The 24996-nt window shown below is 45.6% G+C and overlaps 1 protein-coding gene across 1 annotated transcript in view; it reads left to right on the plus strand.

The window, feature by feature from the left end:
* The window catches only part of TBX15 (T-box transcription factor 15), a 97864-nt gene extending 90863 nt beyond the window's left edge, over positions 1–7001 (plus strand). Inside the window, exon 8 of the mRNA XM_082206085.1 lies at positions 4269–7001. Coding sequence (XP_082062211.1) covers positions 4269–5053 — 785 coding nt within the window. The 3' untranslated portion in view covers positions 5054–7001. The remainder of the gene's footprint in view (positions 1–4268) is intronic.
* Positions 7002–24996: the final 17995 nt, after the last annotated feature.

Genomic DNA, 24996 nt, shown 5'->3' on the forward strand with positions numbered 1-24996 from the left:
AATAATGCGATAAAACATCTAAAAACTTCCCTAAACAGGGCTGCCTTCAGATTACTTCTAAAAGTCAGATAGTTATTTCCTTGGCATCTGATGAGAGGGCATTCCACAGGGCAGGTGCCACCACTGGGAAGGCCCTCTGCCTGGCTCCCTGTAGCTTCACTTCTTGCAGTGAGGGAACTGCCAGAAGGCCCTTGTAGCTGGACCTCAGTGTCTGGGCTGAATGATGGGGGTGGAAGTGCTCCTTCAGGTATACTGGGTTGAGGTATACTGGGCCGAGCAAGGACTTGGAGCCACGTATCTTTAGCCAAAGTCTAATTCTTTTGCCCTTCTGGCTCTCCAAAGCCCATTGCTGGCCTTCCTTCTGCACATACATATGCCTGTCACAGTGATGGGTATTTCTCAAGTGTTTTATAATTCCCAGGTTATATGTGTAATAGCTCCAATTTGTGACCTTCTGTAATCATCTGGTGGAAAATTCCATGGACGGTGTGTACAGGAAATGTGGGGGCTGAATGCCAGCGACTTCCAAATCCAATACTCAGCATTCTGTGGATAATTGATGGAGGAATGTCAGCCTGAAGGGAACTGATAAGCATCAGCTACTGCTATTGTGAACCTTGCTGATTCCTCTGGTCACATGGGGTTGCACCTGCTGCGTTTGATGAGGTTAGAGGAAAAGGCATGGATGGTTGCAGTGTAATTTCTTGCACTTCCACTGGTGTGCGGAAGGACAGGGAAAACTCTGTCTCTTGCTCTTCTTAGAGGTTCTCTAGCATTGTCCAGAATGGGACTCCCCATTGTGAAGTTCCCTTTCCTGGATCTCAGGTTTGACATAGACAATAACTTGGAAGTGGTACCATCAGACACAGCATCCTCCCTAGTGTACATGCCTCTTTCTTTTGTACTTCTGCTTTCCTTCTGACATATATAATTTTCATGATTTGAAATGCTAAAAACCCAGCAGCCTAGCATCCCTGAACCCCACAAACTCTTGTGAACACAGGCAACAGTGGTTTGAGTGTATGCCCCATGCAGTTGTTGTTGTTGAGTCGTTTAGTCGTGTCCGACTCTTCGTGACCCCCTGGACCAGAGCACGCCAGGCACTCCTGTCTTCCACTGCCTCCCGCAGTTTGGTCAGACTCATGTTTGTAGCTTCAAGAACACTGTCCAACCATCTCGTCCTCTGTCGTCCCCTTCTCCTTGTGCCCTCCATCTTTCCCAACATCAGGGTCTTTCCCAGGGAGTCTTCTCTTCTCACGAGTCGGCCAGAGTATTGGAGTCTCAGCTTCAGGATCTGTCCTTCCAGTGAGCACTCAGGGCTGATTTCCTTAAGAATGGATAAGTTTGATCTTCTTGCAGTCCATGGGACTCTCAAGAGTCTCCTCTAGCACCATAATTCAAAAGCATCCATTCTTCGGCGATCAGCCTTCTTTATGGTCCAGCTCTCACTTCCATCCCCCATGTAGTAGAACATTCTAAAAATGTTGGTTTCTTTCAGTCCCCCCCCCCAATATTAAGCTCGGTTTGCCACATTTCCACATCAGTTTGTGATTTTTATTTTATTTTTTTAAAAAACCAATTCCTTGTGAAAAATGCAGTCGACATATTAGTACGCATTTCCCCAAATATACACATTTTTCTATGCAAGTTTCTACGGAACCGAGTTGTGGCAAGTCCAGCTGAAAAAAGTCTTGGATAGTTGTTTTTCGGTTCAAGTATTGTTTTAGGTACTGTGAATTACATTAGCTCACATTAAAATGTGAACAGATTCAAGTTTCTCCTCCATCCTTCACCATGAGTAACTCTTAGTCTTTCCTATAACTTTCAGAAACTAGTTCAGCTCAAGAATACCTTGCTCACTGAATAAATGATCTGTGGCCAACACTTCACAGAGCACCTTAGTATGGATTCATTTTTTGATGCTCCTGAACAGACATGTCACTTTCCATTTTCAATTTGCTTCTTCAGGGCTTAATCCTGTGCGGTGTAGTGGTTAAGAGCGGTGGACTCGTAATCTGGTGAACCGGGTTCGCTTCCCCGCTCCTCCACATGCAGCTGCTGGGTGACCTTGGGCCAGTCACACTTCTCTGAAGTCTCTCAGCCCCACTCACCTCACAGAGTGTTTGTTGTGGGGAAGGAAGGGAAAGGAGAATGTTAGCCGCTTTGAGACTCCTTCGGGTAGTGATAAAGCGGGATATCAAATCCTCCTGCTCCTCCTCTTCTTCTTCTTCTTTATTTTTGACAGGTTAACAGGACAACAAGTCACAAGGTTCAGAAATTCAGAGATACTAGAAGTATCTTAGGTGCAAGTGTTTTGAATAGAAAGCTAGCTGGGTCTTGTATGCAAGATAATATACCGGAGACTTTATTAGAGGCAGAAAACATTTCACTTACCTCCGTGCAGTAATCTGGTTCTCATCCATGTCTTTGATCTGCCAGAGTCATCTGCAAAATATTTTTAACAAACATCATTATGAAGCCAATTTTCCCCTGCCATTATGTCAAAAGCCAGATACAACATAAATATGCTGGGGGGGGGGGAATTGACATGTCACTAACAAAACATGTAGTAGAATCCTATCAGTGGCGTGTGGTGAATATTACAGTCAAAGACCAGCTCAAAAAGCACAACTGGGACAGCTTTCACAAGAATAAAATATACATGTAAAGCAGTGTACAACAACAGCTTAAAGATGAAAATCTAAGATAAGCGCATATACACCTAAAGACCTATAAATTTGGGCTCCCATACAAACTGGTTCTGCCACCCTAGAGGCCGACTTCAACTGTTTTCCTAGCGAACTACTGTATTTTTCGCTCTATAAGACACACCAGACCACAAGACGCACCTAGTTTTTGGAGGAGGAAAACAAGAAAAAAAATATTCTGAATCCCAGAAGTCAGAACAGCAAGAGCGATCGCTGCGCAGCGAAAGCAACGATCCCTCTTGCTGTTCTGGCTTCTGGGATAGCTGCGCATCCTGCATTCACTCCATAAGACGCACACAAATTTCCCCTTATTTTTTAGGAGGGAAAAGGTGAGTCTTATAGAGCAAAAAATACGGTAATTTGTTTCGGGGTCGTCTTGTGGGCTTTGCCTAAGAGGAGAAAATTGAGTTTAGACTTATCCGGAAGGTCAGCAAGCCTCACCAGCTGGGGGTCAATGGTATCTCTGCATTCCTCATCATAAAAGGGACATCTAAAAAACAAATGTTTGGGGCCTCCTAATGGGCAGGTGCAAAGTCTCTGAGCATACGGGACTTTTCCAAATGCTCCTTCCAAAACCGGCGAGGGCAAGGCTGAGCTTCTGGCTAGAGTAAAGGCCCTTCTTATGTTTCTTGATATGAGAAAATAGAGGGATGCTCCTGGGACCGCAACATACCCCTCATTTCCTACGATTACATAATCGGGGGGCTTCAAGCAGCCCTGTTGTCTCCCTGTGTTTTTCACTTGCAGATAGCACATATTTGGCAAAAGACCCCAGAGATTGTAAACAAAAGTAGGATAGAAACAGTGTTGGATTTACGTATAAGCTAAACAAGCTATAGGTTAGGGCCCCACTCTCTTGGGGGCCCAAAAAAAAATTAAAGGAAAAAAACTGGATTACATTTCCAAAATATAAGATAAAAAACAAATAAAATAAAACCTTCATACAGCAACCGTGTTTTGTGTTGTGTAGGCTCCTGTGATGTAAGTCTGCTAGCCTGCTCCATAAAATATCACTGGTTTGCTCATTTCTATATATAGGGTGACTACATTCTGCATGTACTGGCTGCATGGCAACATGTGCAAATGGCTTTAGATACCCATGAGGTCCATAAATTGCCATACAGCATATATTCAACACAAAAAAGCAGTGACAATTTGTTGTTGACAAAGGAAAGTTGGACATATAAAGGGCCCCATTGCCTTCAGTAGCATAAGGCGACATCAAACCTGTCAGGTGCTGGCGTGGTTGCTCAAGAGCAAGACTCCAACCAGTCTTTCCCGGGGGAGGGGGAGGGAAGGAAGGAAGGGGAATAGCTCTGTCTTACAGGCCCTGCGGAAGGAAGTTAAATCCTGCAGGGCCCTGGTCTCATGGGACAGAGCATTCCACCAGGTCGGAGCCATCACTGAAAAGGCCCTGGCCCTGGTGGAGGATAGTCTGACTTCCTTAGGGCCCGGGACCTCTAAACTATGATTATTCATAGACCTTATTCATGATGATGACGCTTGGTGGTTGTTCTGCATTCTGCCTCAGAAATGTTTGTTGTCGCTTTTGTTTTCCAGGGGGCAGCACAGGCACTTCTCCAACCACATCCAGCACAGGAACACCTTCCCCTTCTGCATCCTCTCACCTTCTCTCTCCATCATGCTCACCGCCGGCCTTCCACTTGGCCCCCAACTCTTTCAATGTCGGCTGCCGGGAGAGCCAGCTGTGCAACCTTAACCTCTCTGATTATCCCCCATGTGCAAGAAGCAACATGGCTGCCCTGCAGAGCTACCCAGGGTTGGGCGACAGTGGATACAACCGGCTGCAGAGTGGCGGTGCGTCTGCCACTCAGCCCTCTGAAAACTTCATGCCTCAGCGGACTCCATCTTTGATCTCAGGGATGCCGGCTCCTCCTTCGCTGCCCAGCAATGGCAAGATGGAAGCTTACGGCGGCCAGCTGGGGTCATTCCCGACTTCGCAGTTCCAGTACGTCATGCAAGCTGGCAACCCTGCCTCCACTTCATCTTCCTCACATATGTTTAGCGGCGGCCACATGCAACAGAGCTCCTACAACGCCTTTTCCCTTCACAACCCTTACAACTTGTATGGATACAATTTCCCAGCTTCTCCGAGGTTGGCAGGAAGCCCCGAGAAACTGGCCAACACCCAAAGCACTTTACTCTGCTCTTCGCCTTCCAACGGGGCCTTTGGAGAGAGGCCATATCTGTCGACGGGAATGGATCATGGGATGCATGTGATCAGCCCTCCCGGCAACAGCCAACCCCCAGCCAATGCTTGCGATAATAGACAGTACGGGGCTGTACCAGGGTCCTCTTCACAAATGTCAGTGCACATGGTTTAACTGGTGCTTGGAGCCACCATCCTGGTCGACAGTGAGCGAGGATCTCGTCATTTCTATGGGAGATCTCATCCCTGTTTCTTTTCAGCTTTTGAAAAAGGACTTGTTTGTGAACAATGAATGGAAACACAAGCCATCCTTAGCTAGATCCCAAAGAACCTGATAGCAGCAGACTGGAGTCAAGACCGTCATGTAACTGAGTGGCTTCTGTTCCTAATGGATTTAAAAAATAATAATAAACAAAGAAAATGGCATTGTTTGCGGAAAACCTGGGGTGGGGTGGGGAGACCTATATAGTATATGCATTAACTATCTGAACTTGGTGCGAACTGTTCACAACAGAGGAAGTCCAGTGTGGGTGTGCTGTTCCTTCTGTTTCCCAGCTGCAAGCAACAAGACTTCGTTTCCTAGATCTGCACTGCCAGTAAGAGGCTCTTGTTGTAACATCACCATCTTTCCCTATCTTGTCATCTACAGTCATTAAGTTGAATCTACGGCTTTCTCTCACCCACTGTAGGAAAAGAACATTGTGTTTGAAGTGACCATTCTCTTCCTTGAGTAAATTTTTTTGGTGTTCTTGCTGTTGGGGGCCTTTCGCTCTCCCTAGACGACAATAATTTTCCTAATGAAAGCGTGCCATCGAAAAGAGGGCGAGGGGGGATTTAAACCATTAAAAAAGGGTTTATTTAACTTTGCAAGGAAAGGCCTCTGTTAAACATGCTTGGTAGCAAAAAAAGAGGATCTCTGCTGCACAAGATTCTGTGTTGAAAATGTTGCGTAAGGGGAAAACGGAGTTTACCGTATTTTTTCGTGTATAAGACACCCCCATGTATAAGACAGCCCCTATTTTTTTTAACCCAAAATTAAGAAATTAAGTTGTTTAGCTTTTTTGGGGGGGGAGGTCACTTCTGCCAATCGCTCACCTGCCTGCCTGCTACTGCCGATCGCTTGCCACAGCCACTGCCGATTGCACACCTCGCCGCAGCCGCCAATTTTCTGCCCTCTCGCCGCCACCACCACCAGTCCACCCGCCCACTTGCTGCAGCTGCCAATCGCCTGCCCAATTGCCACAGCCAATCGATAGCAGGCCTTGCTGCAGCCATCAATCACCCTCCCAATCGCTGCTGCCAATCTCCTACTTGCTGCTGCCATTAATCGCACGTCCCCCCCCCCTGCATTCACTATCTGTGTATAAGACGACACCCAATTTTTGCCTATTTTTTAAAGCAAAAGGCACCGTCTTATACACGGAAAAAATACGGTAATTGTACGTACGTTCAGTGCCTTTGAGCTATTGATAGCCTAAGTAACATTAGCAAAGCCATAGCAAGGCATGCTTAAAATATATATCACTCAGAGGAGTCAACTGGAAGGGAAGGAAGTCTCCAGACTGTGATAATGTCAAATGACAGGTTCTGTAAGGGGCTAGGCCTGTTCTGTGAAAGTATGCAGCCTGCAGCCTAACCCCAGCCATCTTGCATGTACCAGGGGAGTGGTGAAAGCTACTTATTAACATCAGGGGAAAGTCTTCTTATCCCCTGTCCAGCTTGACAATTGGACCATCAAGTCATGGCCAATTTTCTTTCTTTCTAAAGTACTGTTCTCTTCTGGTTTTACTTTTCCTTCAGCTCTTTTAAAAGTAAGCAAACAAGTGATTCAGAGCACGTGCTAAGAAGTTTTAAAGTCGTGTGGAAGTCCAAGCACCGAGCAACAGAATACAGAAATTGCAGTATAGAGATTTGTTTTGATGTGTTGTAGATAAATGTATTTATGTCTCTAGTGTGTGGGGGAGGGAGGGGAATCAATATTATGAATATTAAAAGAGGGTAATAAATGGGTATGTAAAATATATATTAAGAAAGAAAATGTATAAAGATTTGCCCTCTGCAGGGGACTCTGTTTGTAGGTGCCAAGCACATAACTAATGCAAAATAAACCTTTGTTCCTTTTGTGTTTTGTCCGTCTGGAAATCATGCAGGCGTCCAGTTCCAGAGTGCTGGGATGGTTTTGCCTAATTCATCCTCTCTTCCCTTTTTATTTTTTTAAAAGACAGCTTTTAAATACAGCTGTCAAACACCTCTATGGTTGGGTGGGTTTCATAACATTCAAATGGACCTTCTCTGGGCATAAAAGGTAAAAGGACCCCTGACCGTTAGGTCCAGTCGTGGCCGACTCTGGGGTTGCGGCGCTCATTTCACTTTATTGGCCAAGGGAGCCGGTGTACAGCTTCCGGGTCATGTGGCCAGCATGACTAAGCTGCTTCTTGCAAACTAGAGCAGCGCACGGAAACGCCGTTTACCTTCCCGCCTGAGCGGTACCTATTTATCTACTTACACTTTGACATGCTTTCGAACTGCTAGGTTGGCAGGACCGAGCAACGGGAGCTCACCCTGTTGCGGGGGGGTTGAACCGCCGACCTTCTGATTGGCAAGTCCTAGGCTCTGTGGTTTAACCCACAGTGCCACCATTCCAGCCATAAAGCAGAATTATCTTCGTAACAGAACATCAGATCAGAGCAATTTACAGGGTTGGCAAAGGCCATTAAAATGATATTTTCTCTTCCGGGACAATCTTCTGCATGAAGAATGGAAGCTGTGCGTTAGCAGATGTGCAGTTACACAGCTCCTATTAATTTCACAGTACAGGTGGATTGACAGTGTACCTATTCTTCCTATGACTGGGTGGGTGGACCAGTAGATAGGCCAAATTCATAGTCAATTGTCTGAAAAAGTACAGGGAAGCTGGCGTTGGGGTGGGCAATCAGGAAACCAGTTAAGGCAACTGCTTTCAAAGAAATAAGAGCAGCATCTAAATTGAAATAATTTGTAAGAGAGAAGATTGCTGAATATTTGGATTTGAAGATCTATACAGTGGAAGCCTGGTTCTTGAACGGCTTAGTTGACAAACAAATTGGCTCTCGAACACTGAAAACCCAGAAGTGTGTGTTCTGGTTTTTGAACATTTTTCAGAAGCTGAATGTCCAACACGGCTTCCGCTTGAGTCAGGAAGCTCCTGCAGCCAATCGGAAGCCGTGCCTTGGTTTCTGAACGTTTCGGAAGTCGAACGGACGTCCAGAATGGATTACGTTCAAGAACCAAGGCACCACTGTATTATAATTGACTGAGCACTTGGTAATAAGGTCTAAGTTTATAACATGCACTTTTTATATTTTAAAGTACTTATCCATACTGTTTAGAAAATTGCAAAGTGGTGTACAGAAATCATAAAGCAACAGGTGACATTTAAAACAGCATAAAGCCAAAATATAAACATGTATAACAAGACAATATCCACTGCAGCAGAGCATCCTCTATAGCTGGTGATTTGTGCCAATTCAATGTAAATGGCCCAGAGATGCTTGAGCAAACAGATATGCTGAAAGCACAGAACAGTCAGTTCATATTTCCAAGGGAAGGTTGTTCCACATGGTGGGTGCCACCACCTTAAAGGCCCTCTTCCAAATAGTTGCAAAATGGGTTTCTGATTGCTGTGGCACTTCCAAGAGGTTCTGAGAATATGACTGGCTAACATGAGAAAGAGAGCACGCACAAATCCAGCCACCAGGAATTAAGGAGAGGAATGGAAGGTTTTGGTGCTATGACAACATGTCTCCAGCCCCATAGGAACCTCTCTTTGGGAATCTATTCCATGTCCGGGAAGCTGTGTCTGTGAAGGATGCAACAGAAGGGTTAAAATGTTAGGAAAAAAGGGTGAAAATAAAATAATCGACACACACGCTGTCTTGTTGTGGTGCTGATTCTGGGATGGAAATCTAGACTGGTGAACCTTGCCATGTGTTTGCACCAGTTACCGTATTTTTTGCACCATAACACTCACTTTTTTCCTCCTAGAAGGTAAGGGGAAATGTCTGTGCGTGTTATGGAGCGAATGCCTACGGGTGGCGGGGGAGATCTGCTGCAGTCGTGAGCAGAGGATCCATGGTTCCCCTTCCTTCCCTCCTCCGTGGTTACAAAGCATGGATCCACATGGATGCTCAGGATTTTTGCATTGGGCTACTCCAAACTCACTGTCAGAATCACATGTCTGTGGCCACAGCATGAACCACAAAAATCATATATCCACTATTTTGTTTAGAATATTTTTTTTCTTGTTTTCCTCCTCTAAAAACTACGCGCGTGTTATGGTCTGGTGCGTGTTATAGAGTGAAAAATACGGTATATGAAGCCCACACCTACATGGTCCCCCATAATCTCACTTCCCCCAGCGAGGGAAACTGCCAGGAGGCCCTGGGAGCTGGACCTCAGTGGATGTCATGTCAGAGCACCACATAGAAGCATTTAGTGAGTGTCACCGAGAACGGTGGGTGGGTGGGTGGAGGAGAAGACATTAGATCATTCTCCAGTTGGGAGGGGAACTTGTCCTGGTGGGATTCATTCAAAGAAGGCTGGAGTAGTTGAACCTTAATTGAACTAGTTGATTCACTCAGTATCACTCAGTACTTACTAGCTCATGCTTTGACTGTTTGGAGATACTGAGTCCGCATTCTGCTTTATCTATTTTAAATAAGCCATTGGATCACAGGGATTCCAGCAAAAAAGAAAGTAGACCAAGTGAAGGCGGAATCAACGCACCTGAAACTAGGAGTTAAAATGGCAAGTGCCCAAAGAGATCCTTCAAGCCCAACTTTTGTTACAGAGCTACCCGCAGTAGCTTCACACAGTAGATGGAAATGAAAGTAGTGGCTAGAGATGAATTCAAGGGGCTACTTGGTGCATCATTGCTCATAAGAAGGGTTGTGAACAAACTCATCGTGACAAAGGGATGGATATAAAGATAACTTCTCTGTGCTAATATTTGGTTCTGCCTTCTCATGCTACTTATTCAATCAATCAATCAATCAATCAATCAATCATCAATCAATCTATGTAACAGCCGCCATGTTTAAGTTATCCAAAGTCTTCATCAGTTACTCAGTGACGCTGCACACACCCTGCCCCTCCCAGTCACTGCCAGTCAGCCCCTGCTTGGATCCCAGTTTGACATTTCTCATCTCACAGGTCCTGGACACTGGATCCCAAAGGACAGCTGCTAATGTTCTCACTCAAACACACGTCGTCCTTTCGCCCTCTGCAATGCTAACCATGTCTCGCAGCAACTGCCACGGGAATACTGCCACCCCAACAATAGACTTACTGGGTTTTGAATGACACACATCAACCTGCTCTCTCTGTGTGATTTTAGCAGCAAAAAACAAGTCCACGAGGAAAGGGTTAATCGTTCCTCCCCCTGCTACCGCTGCTTGCAACTTCAGTGCCAGCTCCTGGATGGTAACACTGACTAGACTTCATTGCAGGGTGGTGTACGCCATCCTTTTTTTATTTTGAGACGTTTTTATACTGCTTAATCATTTCTAAGCATTGTGCATTTGCAAAAAGAGAAAATGAAACAATAAATGATCACAGGGCTGTTTGCACCATAAAAATACAAAACAAGCACACAAAACGCATAATAAAATCAAAAAGAAAACAATACCTTCCCTCTCACAAACACATTTAAAAGGACGTAGAATAGCCCATAAGCCAAAGACTTGGCTATAGAGAAACATTTTCGCCCGACACCTAAAGATATGCAATGAAGGGGCCAGGTGTGATGGCCTGGGATTCCGATTCAGAGGGTGAACTGGAGGAATCCCAGTGGGCACAGGAGTCCCCGCCTCCAGGGCCGGCTGAACTGGGGCAGGGCCTTGATTCTGAGGCGCCTGCACCTGTGCCGGATCCTCAGGAGCAGACACCAGGTGAATCCACTCTGGCTCCAGAGGTGGTTGAGGACTCAGTGCCTACAGGTGAGTCTCCCCCTGAGCCCAGTAACCCTTCAGCCTCTCCTGAACTGCAGAGGCTCAGGGCAGAGAGGCGAAGGGAACTGGTTTCTCCCAGGAGGAGTGCTCGCCTTAAGGCCAGGAGAGGCGGGGCTCCTGGGGGCCGGGACCGCCCCTGGCCTCAGAGAAGATAAAGGCCAGTCAGCCCGGTCCCAGGTTGCGGGAGCAACATCGTCGTTGAGTACCTGTTCCTGCCCGGACCCAGACCTGACCCTCCAGTGTTCCTGTCCCCGCCCGGCTTCCTGCTTCGGACCTCGCCCCACTCCTTGTGAACTATTTCCAGGCTAGTGACCTAGGACTGGACTTTGACTACGACAACGGTAACCTTCCCCCCGGGACTAGCACACCAGGTGAGCCTTCATGGGGAGAGCATTCCACAAGCAGGGAGCCACCACAGAAAAGACCCCTTCTCATGATCCTACCCTCCTCCAGGCCTCTTGCAGAGGAGGCACACAAAGAAGGGGCTCAAATGATGATGATGTTGGTCATAGGGTCTGGGTTGGCTCCTATGGGGGGAGGCGGTCCTTGAGATATTGCGGTCTATGAGTCCTGAACCAGGTCTTCTATTTTTCACTAATATTCTCTAAGAATGCAGAATGACAGACAGCAGGGTAGGAAAGTCCTTAAACTAGTTTCAGCAACAAACGGGCTTTTCAAATGGTGTGGCTGGCATCGCTGAAACTTGTTGACTGCAGTGGCTAGGGGTCAATATCAGCTTGTGATTCGATGACCCGATCCCCGCTTGGGGGAATGAAGACACGTGGACACAGTATATTAGGTTAATGGGCAAGAAAAGGCCACAACTTTATTGATTACAGCATGTGAGAAGGTATTGGCTTAGGCATTGGACCACGGGGATTAGACTCCACCCACTCAGTGAGGGGTGAGTCTGAAGAGGGTTTAACCACCAGTCGGGGGAGCCTGTTGATGCTAATACAACTATAAGCTCTCCCCTGATGTCACCGAGGGTCGTGCCATAGCCCCCCGCCACACAGGCATCGGACAGGATCCACGACCGCCGGATTCCTTTAACAGAATACCCAAAATTTAAGGGTAGGCGATGGTCACACCTAGCCCTCCCAAGCACCAATGACATATTCCAATGCCTAGCCGCCACCCGAGCCCAAACGGCTCGCCGCCAATACCCTCACAGTTGCAATCAATTCCTAAGACTATTGGTTATGTTAGGAAGCCAAATATTGTTTCCCCGATCTGAGAGATGAACGCCGTCATCCCGGAATAGGCTCTGGTTGCCAATCCAGATATCATCATGCAGATATCGTCAGGGCTTTTCAAATGGTGTGGCTGGCATCGCTGAAACTTGTTGACTGCAGTGACTGAGTGTCAATATCAGCTTCCAATGTGTGAACCCATCAGCAGAACAACTATAAGCTCAATTCCAGGGGGAAACTCCATAGCAACAAAGTTTATTAGTCTGTTGGATAGTTAATTTCCTAATTTCACCGGGGAGTTCGAACTATGTTGTTCTAAATCCTGGAAAGTGTTCTCAAGGGACCAATTCTGTATGTGCAGGGAAATGGCCGGGGGGGTCTCTCTTCAATTGTTCCATGACAAGGCAACATGACTAAAGACTCCATTGAGCCTCACTGTATATGTCAGTGTATATCTTCAGTTGCAGTTCAATTGAAGTTGAGTGTAATGCCCAGAAATATTCTCCATTCACCCAGCTGTAATATCTATATTTCCCCTTCATCAGTTGCTGCTACAATTGCACCGCTGGGAGATTCTTAAATTCAGTTTTCTGCTACTATTATTCATTTCCCCCCGCATTTTAACAGCTAAAATAGAACATGATTATTTATGATGTCTAAATATCTTGCTCTAATGCTTCTCCCAGGCTAGGAAAGGAAACGGGAGCCATGAAAATTTCAGTGAACCACAGCTGCCTATGGCGCTCCCACCAAGCTCCATACATCTAGGTGAACTCTGCCTTCACAAGCAGCTCGGCCATTTTCTCTAAACATAGGCACAGATTTTAGGATAAAGAAGAAGAAAAAAGCATCAGCGGCAGCATTGACTGTCTCCATTATATCTTAATATATAAACGTTTATAGTACTGCAATACCCTTTGATAAATGGTGCCCCGCAAGACGAATGCCTCGCAAGACGGAAAACTCGCTAGACGAAAGAGTTTTCTGTTTTGGAGGTGCTTTGCAAAACGAATCTCCTATGGGCTTGCTTCGCAAGACGAAAATGTCTTGCGAGTTCCTGCGGGTTCCCCCCCTCCTTTTTCTAAGCCGCTAAGCCGCTTATCAGCTGATCCGATAAGCTGATAAACCACTAAAAGCCACTAAAAGCCGCTAATAGCGCTAATAGCACTAATCCACTAATCTGTCAATGGGCTTGCTTCGCAAGACGAAAAAACCGCTAGACGAAGAGAATCACAGAACGGATTATTTTTGTCTTGCGAGGCACCACTGTACCCAGTTTTACTTCCCCTTTAACATTCAGTGTTTTGTCACATCAACTGATGACAAAGCAACTCTACAAGATAAGGGACTCAGGTGGTGCTGTGGTCTAGACCACTGAGCCTCTTGGGCTTGCCAATTGGAAGGTCGGTGGTTCAAATCCCCACGATGGAGCGAGCTCCCGTCGCTCTGTCCCAGCTCCTGCCAACCTAGCAGTTCGAAAGCACGCCAATGCAAGTAGATAAATTGGTACCGCTGTGGTGGGAAGGTAAATGGCGTTTCCGTGCGCTCTGGTTTCTGTCATGGTGTTGCGTTGTGCCAGAAGTGGTTTAGTCCTGCTGGCCACATGACCCAGAAACCTGTTCGTGGACAAACGCCGGCTCCCTCGGCCTGAAAGCGAGATGAGCGCTGCAACCCCATAGTCGCCTTTGACTGGACCTAACCATCCAGGGGTCCTTTGCCTTTGCCTTTTTTTTTTTTTTTACAATACAAGAACAGAAGGGAAAAGGAAGAAACGCAACTGTATGTCAAACAGAGCGGAGCTGAACCTAGTTACTAAATTCTGTGTTCATTCTCATGTGTCCGTGTGTGTGTGTGGTATTTTCAGCCATTTTTTAACACTTGCAGACATAGTGTTCAGTTGGTTAGAGCGTGGTACTGATAATGCCAAGGTTGCAGGTACAATCCCTGCAGGGGACAGCTGCATAGCAGGGGGTTGGACTAGATGACCCTCAGGGTCATTTCCAACTCTACAGTTCTATGATACTCATTCAAATGGGTTCTGTTGGCTTCTGCTGCTCACCCGCACTATACATTTAAACCAAACAGTCATGGCTTCCCCCAAAGAATATTGGGAAGTGTAGCTTGTAAAGGGTTGTTAGGAGACTCCCATTCCTCTCACAGGGATGCTGTTCTCAGAGTGGTTCAATAATTCATTTGCATGAGAAGCTGCTGTCCTGAAATATATCAGGGTAACTCAGTTGGATTAAACTGGGTTTGTTGTTGTTGTTTGGTCGTTTAGTTGTGTCCGCCTCTTCGTGACCCCCTGGACCAGAGCACGCCAGGCACTTCTGTCTTCCACCGCCTCCTGCGGCTTAGTCAAACTCATGCAGGTAGCTTCGAGAACACTGTCCCACCATCTCGTCCTCTGCCGTCCCCTTCTCCTTGTGCCCTCCATCTTTCCCAACATCAGGGTCTTTTCCAGGGAGTCTTCTCTTCTCATGAGATGGCCAAAGTCTTGGAGCCTCAGCTTCAGGATCTGTCCTTCCAGTGAGCACTCAGGGCTGATTTCCTTCAGAATGGAGAGGTTTGATCTTCTTGCAGTCCATGGGACTCTCAAGAGTCTCCTCCAGCACCAGATTTCAAAAGCATCAATTCTTTGGCGATCAGCCTTCTTTATGGTCCAGTTCTTACTTCCATACATCACTACTGGGAAGACCATAGCTTTAACTATACGGACCTTTGTTGGCAAGGTGATGTTTCTGCTTTTTAAGATGCTGTCTAGGTTTGTCATTGCTTTTCTCCCAAGGAGCAGGCGTCTGTTAATTTCGTGGCTGCTGTCACCATCTGCAGTGATCATGGAGCCCAAGACAGTAAAATCTCTCACTGGGTTACACTGATATATTTGAGGATGGCAGCTTCACATACAGTGGTACCTCTGGTTAAGAACTTAATTCAGTGTGAAGGGCCATTCTTAACCTGAAACTGTTCTTAACCTGAGGTACCGCTTTAGCTAATGGGACCTCCTGCTGCTGCCACACAATTTCTGTTCTCGGCTTGAAGCAAAGTTCTTAACCTGAGGTACTATTTCTGGGTTAGCAGAGCCTGTAACCTGATGCGTCTGTAACCCGAGGTACCACTGTACAAGGAGGCATCTGCTGCAGGTCAAGGTACCACAGGAATTTTCAATTCTTCCTTATTTACAAGTATTTACATGTAACTTCCTTAGTTACAAGTTGTTGCTTAATAGAATCTTTGTGAAGATAAGCGAAAGAGTCGCCGTTGACTCTGCCCAGGCTGCACAGTATTCTTTTCATACAGCTGTTGCTTTGCTAGCTTGCTATGCAGTGTCAAAGCCACAGCAGCACAGCCTACTACATTATTGGCACCATGGCAACATTTCCGAACCACCTGCTGCTCAGTTGCTTCCCCATTCAGACTGCCAATGGACACCCAGTGGGGAATAATCTGCTGATTGGTTCTGCTCTGGAAATACAGTAATTATGAAGTTGCTAGTTATTAAGAGATCATGAGAAATGAATGCCAATTCTACATTAAAACATCACCATTAAATATATATATATATATATATATATTTGCTTTCGTAGATTTTCACGGGTACAGGAATGCAGGTTTTGGTGTCTTCGGGTGTCTTCCTGTGTAAGAGTCGGGGTGTCTGTGCGACGTTTCGACGAGGTCTCACTCGTCATCTTCAGGCTGGTGCTTTCGGCTTCTTGTTACTTGTCACTAACATGCTTGTTTATTCTTAAATGATTTAGGCTACAACCCTAGAAATACATACCTGGGAGTAAGTCCAAGGTGAGAACTGGGCTCTGAAATTTATGCTACGTATGTATTGTTGTATTTATTATGTATTAATACATATGTTGTATGTATTAAAAAGTAGAGATATCACCTTGCCAACAAAGGTCCATATAGTAAAAGCTATGGTTTTCCCAGTAGCGACGTATGGAAGTGAGAGCTGGACCATCAAGAAGGCTGATCGCCAAAGAATTGATGCTTTTGAATTATGGTGCTGGAGGAGACTCTTGAGAGTCCCATGGACTGCAAGAAGATCCAACCTCTCCATTCTGAAGGAAATCAGCCCTGAGTGCTCACTGAAAGGACAGATCCTGAAGCTGAGGCTCCAAGACTTTGGCCGCCTCATGAGAAGAGAAGACTCCCTGGAAAATACCCTGATGTTGGGAAAGATGGAGGGCACAAGGAGAAGGGGACGACAGAGAACGAGATGGTGGGACAGTGTTCTCATAGCTACCAGCATGAGTTTGACCCAACTGCGGGAGGCAGTGGAAGACAGGAGTGCCTGACGTGCTCTGCTCCATGGGGTCACGAAGAGGCGGACACGATTAAATGGCTAAACAACAACAAATGTATTGTAGTTGTCACCTGTCTATCTCGGGAGACAAGGGAGGAGTGCGCCTTTGAGGTTGGAATCAAATTGTTGGGAAGTTACAGTGCCTGCTGTGGCTGTAGAGACAGATAGAGGAGAGACAGCTGGGGCAGATGAAGGCATTTGTGTTGCTGCAGCTGCCCCATGGCATTTCTTCTCTCTGCACTCCTCCCGGCGGTCATTCCTCTTCTTGGTCACTGCTAGGCATGCACAACCTGACTATCTGTCTCCAGGCACCGCGGTCATCTGCAAGGAATTCCCACACTGCAGGGTTGATGTTATCAACTTTCATGTTATGTTTGTAGGCATCTTTGTAACGCAGAGTTGGTCTGCTAAAGGAATCTGGTGCCTGAAGCCAGTTCTTTGCAGAGCACATCCCTAGGGTATCCAGCCATCTTCCATTCCGTGGACATGGACCAAGCCAGTGTAAACATTGCTCAGACAGGAGTGCGAACATGTTGGAATGTAGGCTTGAGAGATGCCCCAAAAGTCCGATTTGGCAAATCTCCGCTGGAAAGGCTAATGTTTGATGCAACCTGTCTGGGAAAATTAATGAGCAAATGCCTAGATTTGATTTCATCAGAACTGAGAGAAGATGGCGTCTGCCAGCAGCGAAATGACTTTTGGATTGATTCGGCATAAACACCAGTGTGTGAGGATATACTGCAACGATAGGCTTACAAGCTGTAACAATAGGAGAGTCAAGCATACAAAATTCACACAGAAGGACATCATTGCTTACTTCAACTCGCCTGTGGAAACAGCTCAGAGGCCATGAAAGAAGGAAGGTTAACAACAGGAAGATTTAAAGGAATTATTGGAAACTCAAGACAGTAGAGATATAAGATGATCAGAGCCCCCGCCACCCCCCGAACTTGAAGTATGGGAAGTCCCAATAAAAATTTATAATTTGGCAGTATATTCGGACTATATGATATGTATTTGTATAATTTGGAATATTTAATGTGATTTGATTGGATTGTTAAAATGAAAAAATTAAAAAAAATTAAAAAAAAGAGAGATGCCCAAAATTGTCCTGATACTCATGACTGCCATGCATATGTGGATATGAAGTATATAAACAGAACTGGAGGTGGTACTGAAAGGTACTTAGATAACTGGCAACATAAATACCATATCTTTCACTCCATAAGACACACCTGTCCATAAGACGCACCTAGTTTTTAGAGGAGGAAAACACGAAAAAAAATTATTCTGAATCAAATGCTGTACTAAACTATTTAAAGCAGCAAAGCAGGCGACTCCTGTCCACTTTGCTGCTTTAAAGCGAGCCGCGGAGGAGGGACGGACGGGATCCATGGCTCCCCTACCTTTCCCTCCTCTGTGGCTCACTTTAAAGCAGCAAAGTGGAGAGGAGCCATTCACACGCCCCTCCTCCGTGCAGCATTCGCTTCATAAGATGCACAGACATTTCCCCTTACTTTTCAGGAGGAAAAAAGTGTGTCTTATGGAGTGAAAAATACGGTACTTCTACCAAAAGAGCAGCTTGGGTTTTTTTGTGGGAGGGGAATTAATCTGAAGGCGTGAGGGATTCAGGAAAAGGCAAATGATAAAACAGTCTCTCGAGAACTGTCAGTCTGGGCATGGGAAATAGTTTGGTGGTCCCCATTGTTGGTTTTAGTCACATCGTCATAAGTTGTCCCATTAATGTCTTGTTTAAATTGGCCCTCAAATGGATGTTTCTTTTCTAATACGACTGTGTTACTCACACCTTTCTTCACCATGGTGACTGTTGCCGATGTCGTATTTTTGTGTTTTGAAAAAGCAACACCGAAAGGAGGCAAAATTTCCTTTATTGTGAAGATCAGCAGGAAACATCGGGTTATAGAAAACTAAGCCATACTCAAAGCAGGGGAGTCCTAGCGGGGCCCCTCCAGATTGGGAGGGGTGGGGCTCAGCCCCGACCCTGCATATATTTGGTGTGGGGGGGGGAGTCCGGAGCTGTCCTCAGCCCCATAGAGTTGGCATCTATGCTCAGGAGTCTTGCTGAGGATCTTTCTCAAATGCTTTTTGAAAGTTCAAGTACAGTGGTACCCCGGGTTAAGTACTTAATTCGTTCCGGAGGTCTGTTCTTAACCTGAAACTGTTCTTAACCTGAAGAACCACTTTAGCTAATGGAGCCTCCTGCTGCTGCCGTGCCGCCGGAGCACGATTTCTGTTCTCATCCTGAAGCAAAGTTCTTAACCCGAGGTAATGTTTCTGGGTTAGCGGAGTCTGTAACCTGAAGCGTATATAACCTGAGGTACCACTGTACTAACAAGTTTCTATTGGATCACCGTTATCCACATGCTTAATGATATTCTCATAGAACTTTAAAAGGTTAATGAGAACCTTTCGAGAATGCAATATATATATATATATATATATATATATATATATATATATATTTGCTTTCGTAGATTTTCACGGGTACAGGAATGCAGGTTTTGGTGTCTTCGGGTGTCTTCCCGTGTAAGAGTCGGGGTGTCTGTGCGACGTTTCGACGAGGTCTCACTCGTCATCTTCAGGCTGGTGCTTTCGGCTTCTTGTTACTGGAACAGAGCAGAATCTGGTGTTTGAGTTCCTATAAATACTGTTGAGGGGTGTGGTGTATAGCCTCCAACGTTCTGGGCAGAGAGGAAGTTCCTAGATTAGTGTGCCTCTTCTTCTTTTGTTCCTTAATTACTTGAGGGATATCTTGAGTGATTTCATGAGTGATATTCTGAATACCACTGGGTGGGTCATTAAGTGTAGATTAGTTGCTAAAGCTTTTGTGTCTTGACCTCTTGAGCTTGTGAAGAGTTTTTCTGAGAAGATGGCTGTGCTGCATTTAGTTGTGCTCTGGCTTGGCTTCGTGTATAGGGGCGAGCTGTGGTTTTGTGCCTTGTGCCAGCCAGATCTGTGTAGGGATTGCAGGGGGGTGCAGCATCCGGAGGTGCCACTATAGTTTGGCTACTGGATGGAGTCTGTAATATGTCTGTGGAGAGGGTCTGGGTTTGGGTCTGGTGTGGTTGATTGGTGACGGCGTTCTGTGTGCCTCTGGTTCTGGTGTCGGTTTTTGTGGGGAGGGCTAATTTCCAGATGTCTGGCAGGCGGGACGTGTCGTCACGCTTGTTCATGTTGTGAGGGTGTTTCTCTATCTCGATGGCTTCCATGATTATTCTCTTGTGGTGATGTTCCATGTTAAAGAGCAATTTGGAATCTGCAAAATTAATTTCGTGTCCTGTTTCTTTCATGTGTTGGAAAAGAGAGGAAGTTTTTTCTTCTTTTTTGACGGCATTCTTGTGTTCTGCGATACGTGCATTTATTCGTCTGTTTGTTTGTCCAATGTACGTGGCTGGGCAGACTTTGCAGGGTATTTCATAGACCCCTTGGTTTTCCAGCTGGATTTTGTCTTTTGGGTTTCTGAGGATATTGGCTATTTTTTGGTTGGTGCAGAAGGCTGTTTTGATATTGTGTTTATGGAGGATTTTGCTGATTTTGTCTGTAGTGCCCTTGATATAAGGAAGGAGGGCCATGCCATTGTTTTCTTCTGTGTCTTGGTTTTTGGGGGGTGTTTCTTTTTGGATTAGCTTCGTAACCCTGTTTTTCTGGTATCCATTGGCGATTAACACATTTGAGAGATTCTGTAACTCAGTTGTCAAGTGGTCTTTGTCAGCCAGGCGTTTGGTTCTGGAGATGAGAGTCTTGGCTACGGAGTTTATTTGTGCAGGGTGGTGGTGTGATTGTGCATGTAAGTAGCGGTTGGTGTGTGTTTTTTTCTGGTAGATAGTGTGTCCTAGGGAGCCATCAGGTTTTTTGTAGATTAGGACGTCAAGAAAGGGGAGTTGGTTGTTGTCTTCTACCACCCAGTGGTATTCAGAATATCACTCATGAAATCACTCAAGATATCCCTCAAGTAATTAAGGAACAAAAGAAGAAGAGGCACACTAATCTAGGAACTTCCTCTCTGCCCAGAACGTTGGAGGCTATACACCACACCCCTCAACAGTATTTATAGGAACTCAAACACCAGATTCTGCTCTGTTCCAGTAACAAGAAGCCGAAAGCACCAGCCTGAAGATGACGAGTGAGACCTCGTCGAAACGTCGCACAGACACCCCGACTCTTACACGGGAAGACACCCGAAGACACCAAAACCTGCATTCCTGTACCCGTGAAAATCTACGAAAGCATATATATATATATATATATATATATATATATATATATATATATATTGTGCTAATAAATTTTGGATAGATCTTGGGCAAGCTGCAATTAACAAAAAGGAAAAATGCTGTGGGGACCTTGTAGGGCAGTAACCTAGGCAAATGTAACCACTTAGGGAGGGTCAAATTCCAATGATGAAATGTGTTTCACATTTTGAAAATATGTGCTGTTGTGATACATGAAGTAGTAAATAGGGCATTTGAGATGTTTCCAGATTGGCCACTTGTTAATGAGGCAGAAGTAAAATGCCTTCCTAAGAGACTTATCTCACAAAACCCCAGGGACAACCAGTGTGGTGTACTGGCCAGAAAGCTAGACTAGAACCTAGGAGACCAGGGTTCAAATCTCTACTTAGCCATGAAACTCAGCTGGTGACCTTGGGCCAGTCACCATTCTCAGACCGAGGGCTTTTCCAGGCATGATCTGTACTTTAAACCTCATGTCTCTACAAAAAAACCCGCTCTTTAAAGCTGATTTGGAGCAAATGGCCATTTGAGTTTCCCACAAAAAATTGACTTTTCCCCTTTAAAGGGGCAATTTGAGTTTTCCCCTGTAAAGAGTGGGTTTTCATGGAGAAAGCTCCAGAGTGGGGGGGGGGGGAAGGCACCCAGACATTGAGCTTTTTTTGGGGGGGGAAATACATTTTATTAGGGTTTATAGAGAAAAATGCAAAACTTAATATCAAATTTCTTTTTTTGCCATTTTCTATAAACAAGGATTATGTTCACTCCTCAAATCCAAATGTTACTATTTCTTTTTCCTGCAAAAAGTCCATGAAAGACTTCCAATGAATTTTCTCTGATTAAACATGTCAGCTTCGCCATCTCAGCTAAGTCCATTAGTTGTAACAGCCATTCTTCCATTGTTGGCAGTAATGGCTCCTTCCATCTTTGTGAATATAAAAGTCTTGCTGCCACAATCACATATCACAACAAAGTTCCATAGACCCGAGACACTGAGTTTTAAAGTGGAGACCATACCTGAATAGAGAGGAGGAAAGGTCAGTGTGGATGAACCCTTTGTTAGACTTCCTAGCTCAACAGGTACCCTAGAAACAGAAAACGTGTTGCTATAAATCAGTTGCCAACAAAGGTCCGTATAGTAAAAGCTATGGTTTTCCCAGTAGTGATGTATGGAAGTGAGAACTGGACCATCAAGAAGGCTGATCGCCGAAGAATTGATGCTTTTGAATTACGGTGCTGGAGGAGACTCTTGAGAGTCCCATGGACTGCAAGAAGATCAAACCTCTCCATTCTTAAGGAAATCAGCCCTGAGTGCTCACTGGAAGGACAGATCCTGAAGCTGAGGCTCCAAGACTTTGGCCACCTCAGGAGAAGAGAAGACTCCCTGGAAAAGACCCTGATGTTGGGAAAGATGGAGGGCACAAGGAGAAGGGGACGACAGAGGACGAGATGGTGGGACAGTGTTCTCGAAGCTACGAGCATGAGTTTGACCAAACTGCGGGAGGCAGTGGAAGACAGGAGTGCCTGGCGCGCTCTGGTCCAGGGGGCATGAAGAGGCGGACATGACTAAACGACTAAACAACAACAACAAACAGGAATGATGCGGCTATCAAAATACACAAGTGAAAATCTGGAGGAGAAATTGAGGGGGATGTGAAACTAGCTTCCTCTCTATTTCAAAACCAGCTGGTGGTAATATTTAGCTAAATGTATACCATTTCCAAATATCCAAAGCACTCCACATGCATTTATTGAATGACTAAGTGCCTCACAGGGTTGTTGTCTACCAGGTCTGCATCAGGACCCTCATGTTGTAGGGGGAGGGACTGAATCTGAGAGAGGGAGTTGTTTGCTTCAGAGAAGCTAAGTGAGTTCAGAGCCAAGGCAAGATTCAAAGCTCCAGCAATGTGCTGATTTATAGCCTCCACTGCACCAGTTGACGCTTCTTACAGTGGGCAGTTCAATAGGCCGTGTGTTGAGTTAGATGGAAGAGTGAGCAGTCTGCCTGGGGATGGCTTTCTGCCATGAAATGGCTATCTGTATTTTACCTGAGGGTTCCCTCTGGCCATTATTAGGGATATATAAAGAGAAGCTGAGCATCTGGTTCTGACACTGACAGATTCACACGCTGTTTCAAGCTAAAATGCCCAAATGTTACAAAGATAAACCATATGGAAATCTCCAACGTTCAGGGCCATTAATGGGTTTTTTTAAGGCAACTGTGATTGATGGAGCAGCTCTCACAAGTCCAACATCAATGAAAATGCAACTTGATCTTTTGAACTTAAGAGATTTTTCTTGGTTTTTTTGCTTCTTTCTTTTTTTAAAGTCACATACAAACGATTTTTGTTCAGACAAAAGCTGTCTGGAATGCACGGCCTTGTCATACACATTTTAGTCAAAATCTTTCCTTCCCTGCTTTCTTCCTATTCAGACAATCAAGCTTCTTTTAAAGTTTTTGGATCTTTAATTCTCACCGGAACCCAAGCACCTGTGGTTTCTTATGGTATAGCGACAGCCTACAGTCTGAATTGGGAATATTTGTGCTGCAGCTTCTGTGCCCTGGTTCACAAGGGATACAATTCTGGCTTTCTGTCTGGGGAAAATGGAGCACAGTTTCAGCTCAGTTCCACACCGGTTGAACCTCACAGAGGGAATCTTTGCCATGAGTATTCTGTTTAAAAATAAGTTGCAGAAGAACCAGAAATAGTTGCATGCGAATGGGGTGCACTAGTAAAGTGCAGAGCATTTCAGACCCTTCAAGTACCCTATTTTCCAGTGAGAGTTCCAGATTTACAGAAGCCATCTGGGTTTCTGTAAATGACACCTGTCCATTTATTCCTAAATTTCCTGCAACAACCAATTCCTGATCCAGGAGAGGGCCTCTCCAGACCCTCCAACATTCTCTGATGGAAATAGGGATTTCCTATTCTAATTATTCTGATTCTTATTCTTCTTATTATTTATACCCCACCCATCTAACTAGGTTGCCATTATATAAAAACATACTAAAACACTAAACATTAAAAAAACTCTATACAGGGCTGCCTTCGGATGTCTTCTAAAGCTTGTAGTGTAACTTATCTCCTTGACTCGGGGGGGGGGGGGTCACATAACTCCATACCCTCCAACATTTCTCTTATGAAAATAGGTTTGTCCTAAGGAAGGCTGATCGCCGAAGAATCGAAGCTTTTGAATTCTGGTGCTGGAGGAGACTCTTGAGAGTCCCATGGACTGCAAGAAGATCAAACCTCTCCATTCTGAAGGAAATCAGCCCTGAGTGCTCACTGGAAGGACAGATCCTGAAGCTGAGGCTCCAAGACTTTGGCCACCTCATGAGAAGAGAAGACTCCCTGGAAAAGACCCTGATGTTGGGAAAGATGGAGGGCACAAGGAGAAGGGGACGACAGAGGACGAGATGGTTGGACAGTGTTCCCGAAGCTACAAACATGAGTTTGACCAAACTGCGGGAGGCAGTGGAAGACAGGAGGGCCTGGCGTGCTCTGGTCCAGGGGGTCACGAAGAGGCGGACACGACTAAACAGCTAAACAACAATAACAAGGAAAAGCAGGACATTCTGGGATCAAATCAGAAACCTGTAAATCCAGGACTGTCCCTGGAAAATAGGGACGCTTGGAGGGTCTGCCTCTCTTCTTATTCATTGACTGGTAAACTTTCTGGGGAGCCTTTGGTACTTTGAAAGCCCTTTGAAAGTTCAAGCGCAGCATGCCAACCAGGTCACCTCTATCTATATGCTTGCTGACACTCTCAAAGAACTTGAATATGTTTGTGAGACAGGTCTTGCCCTTGCAGGAATGACTATGGCAAGGCGGCGGGGGGTGGAGGGCAGGGAATATGACAGAGAACTTCGACAGACTTGAGATGGATGCTGGCAGTTTCCTCTCTGGGAGCTGCTGTCCTGCTGCCCGCTTCAAGAGCTGCTCTTGCAAATGCACACATGGGTGAGTTGGCGAGGCCACCAGCCCTTTCTCGCCAGCTGCTTTCCCTAGCTGAGAAGTATGCATTCAATTAGAGGACTTTAATTAAAATTCTTTTTCTGGAGCATCCTGTTTCCAGTCCCTGCTGTAAATTCAAGATGACATTCTCGGGTCTAACAGGTGGATGAGATTATTCTGAAAGCCACCAGATGAGGGGAAATGGAAGCAGATCCGGAGGTACAGCTACAGGAACGTAGAGACAGGGTAATGGGCAGAAGGGATGGGTATGTGTGTGTGAGGAAGGGATGTTGTTCGTGCTTTCTAAATAGTCCCCAGCAGCTATATAGCCTGCATTTTCCACAATTCTCCTTTCAGAGCAAAGAGAGTTTTGAGAATATACCCCCCCCCCCATGATTTTCTAGAACATAAGAAGATCTC

Source organism: Podarcis vaucheri, assembly GCF_965113315.1.
Source record: "Podarcis vaucheri genome assembly, chromosome: 17".
Classification (NCBI taxonomy): domain Eukaryota; kingdom Metazoa; phylum Chordata; class Lepidosauria; order Squamata; family Lacertidae; genus Podarcis; species Podarcis vaucheri.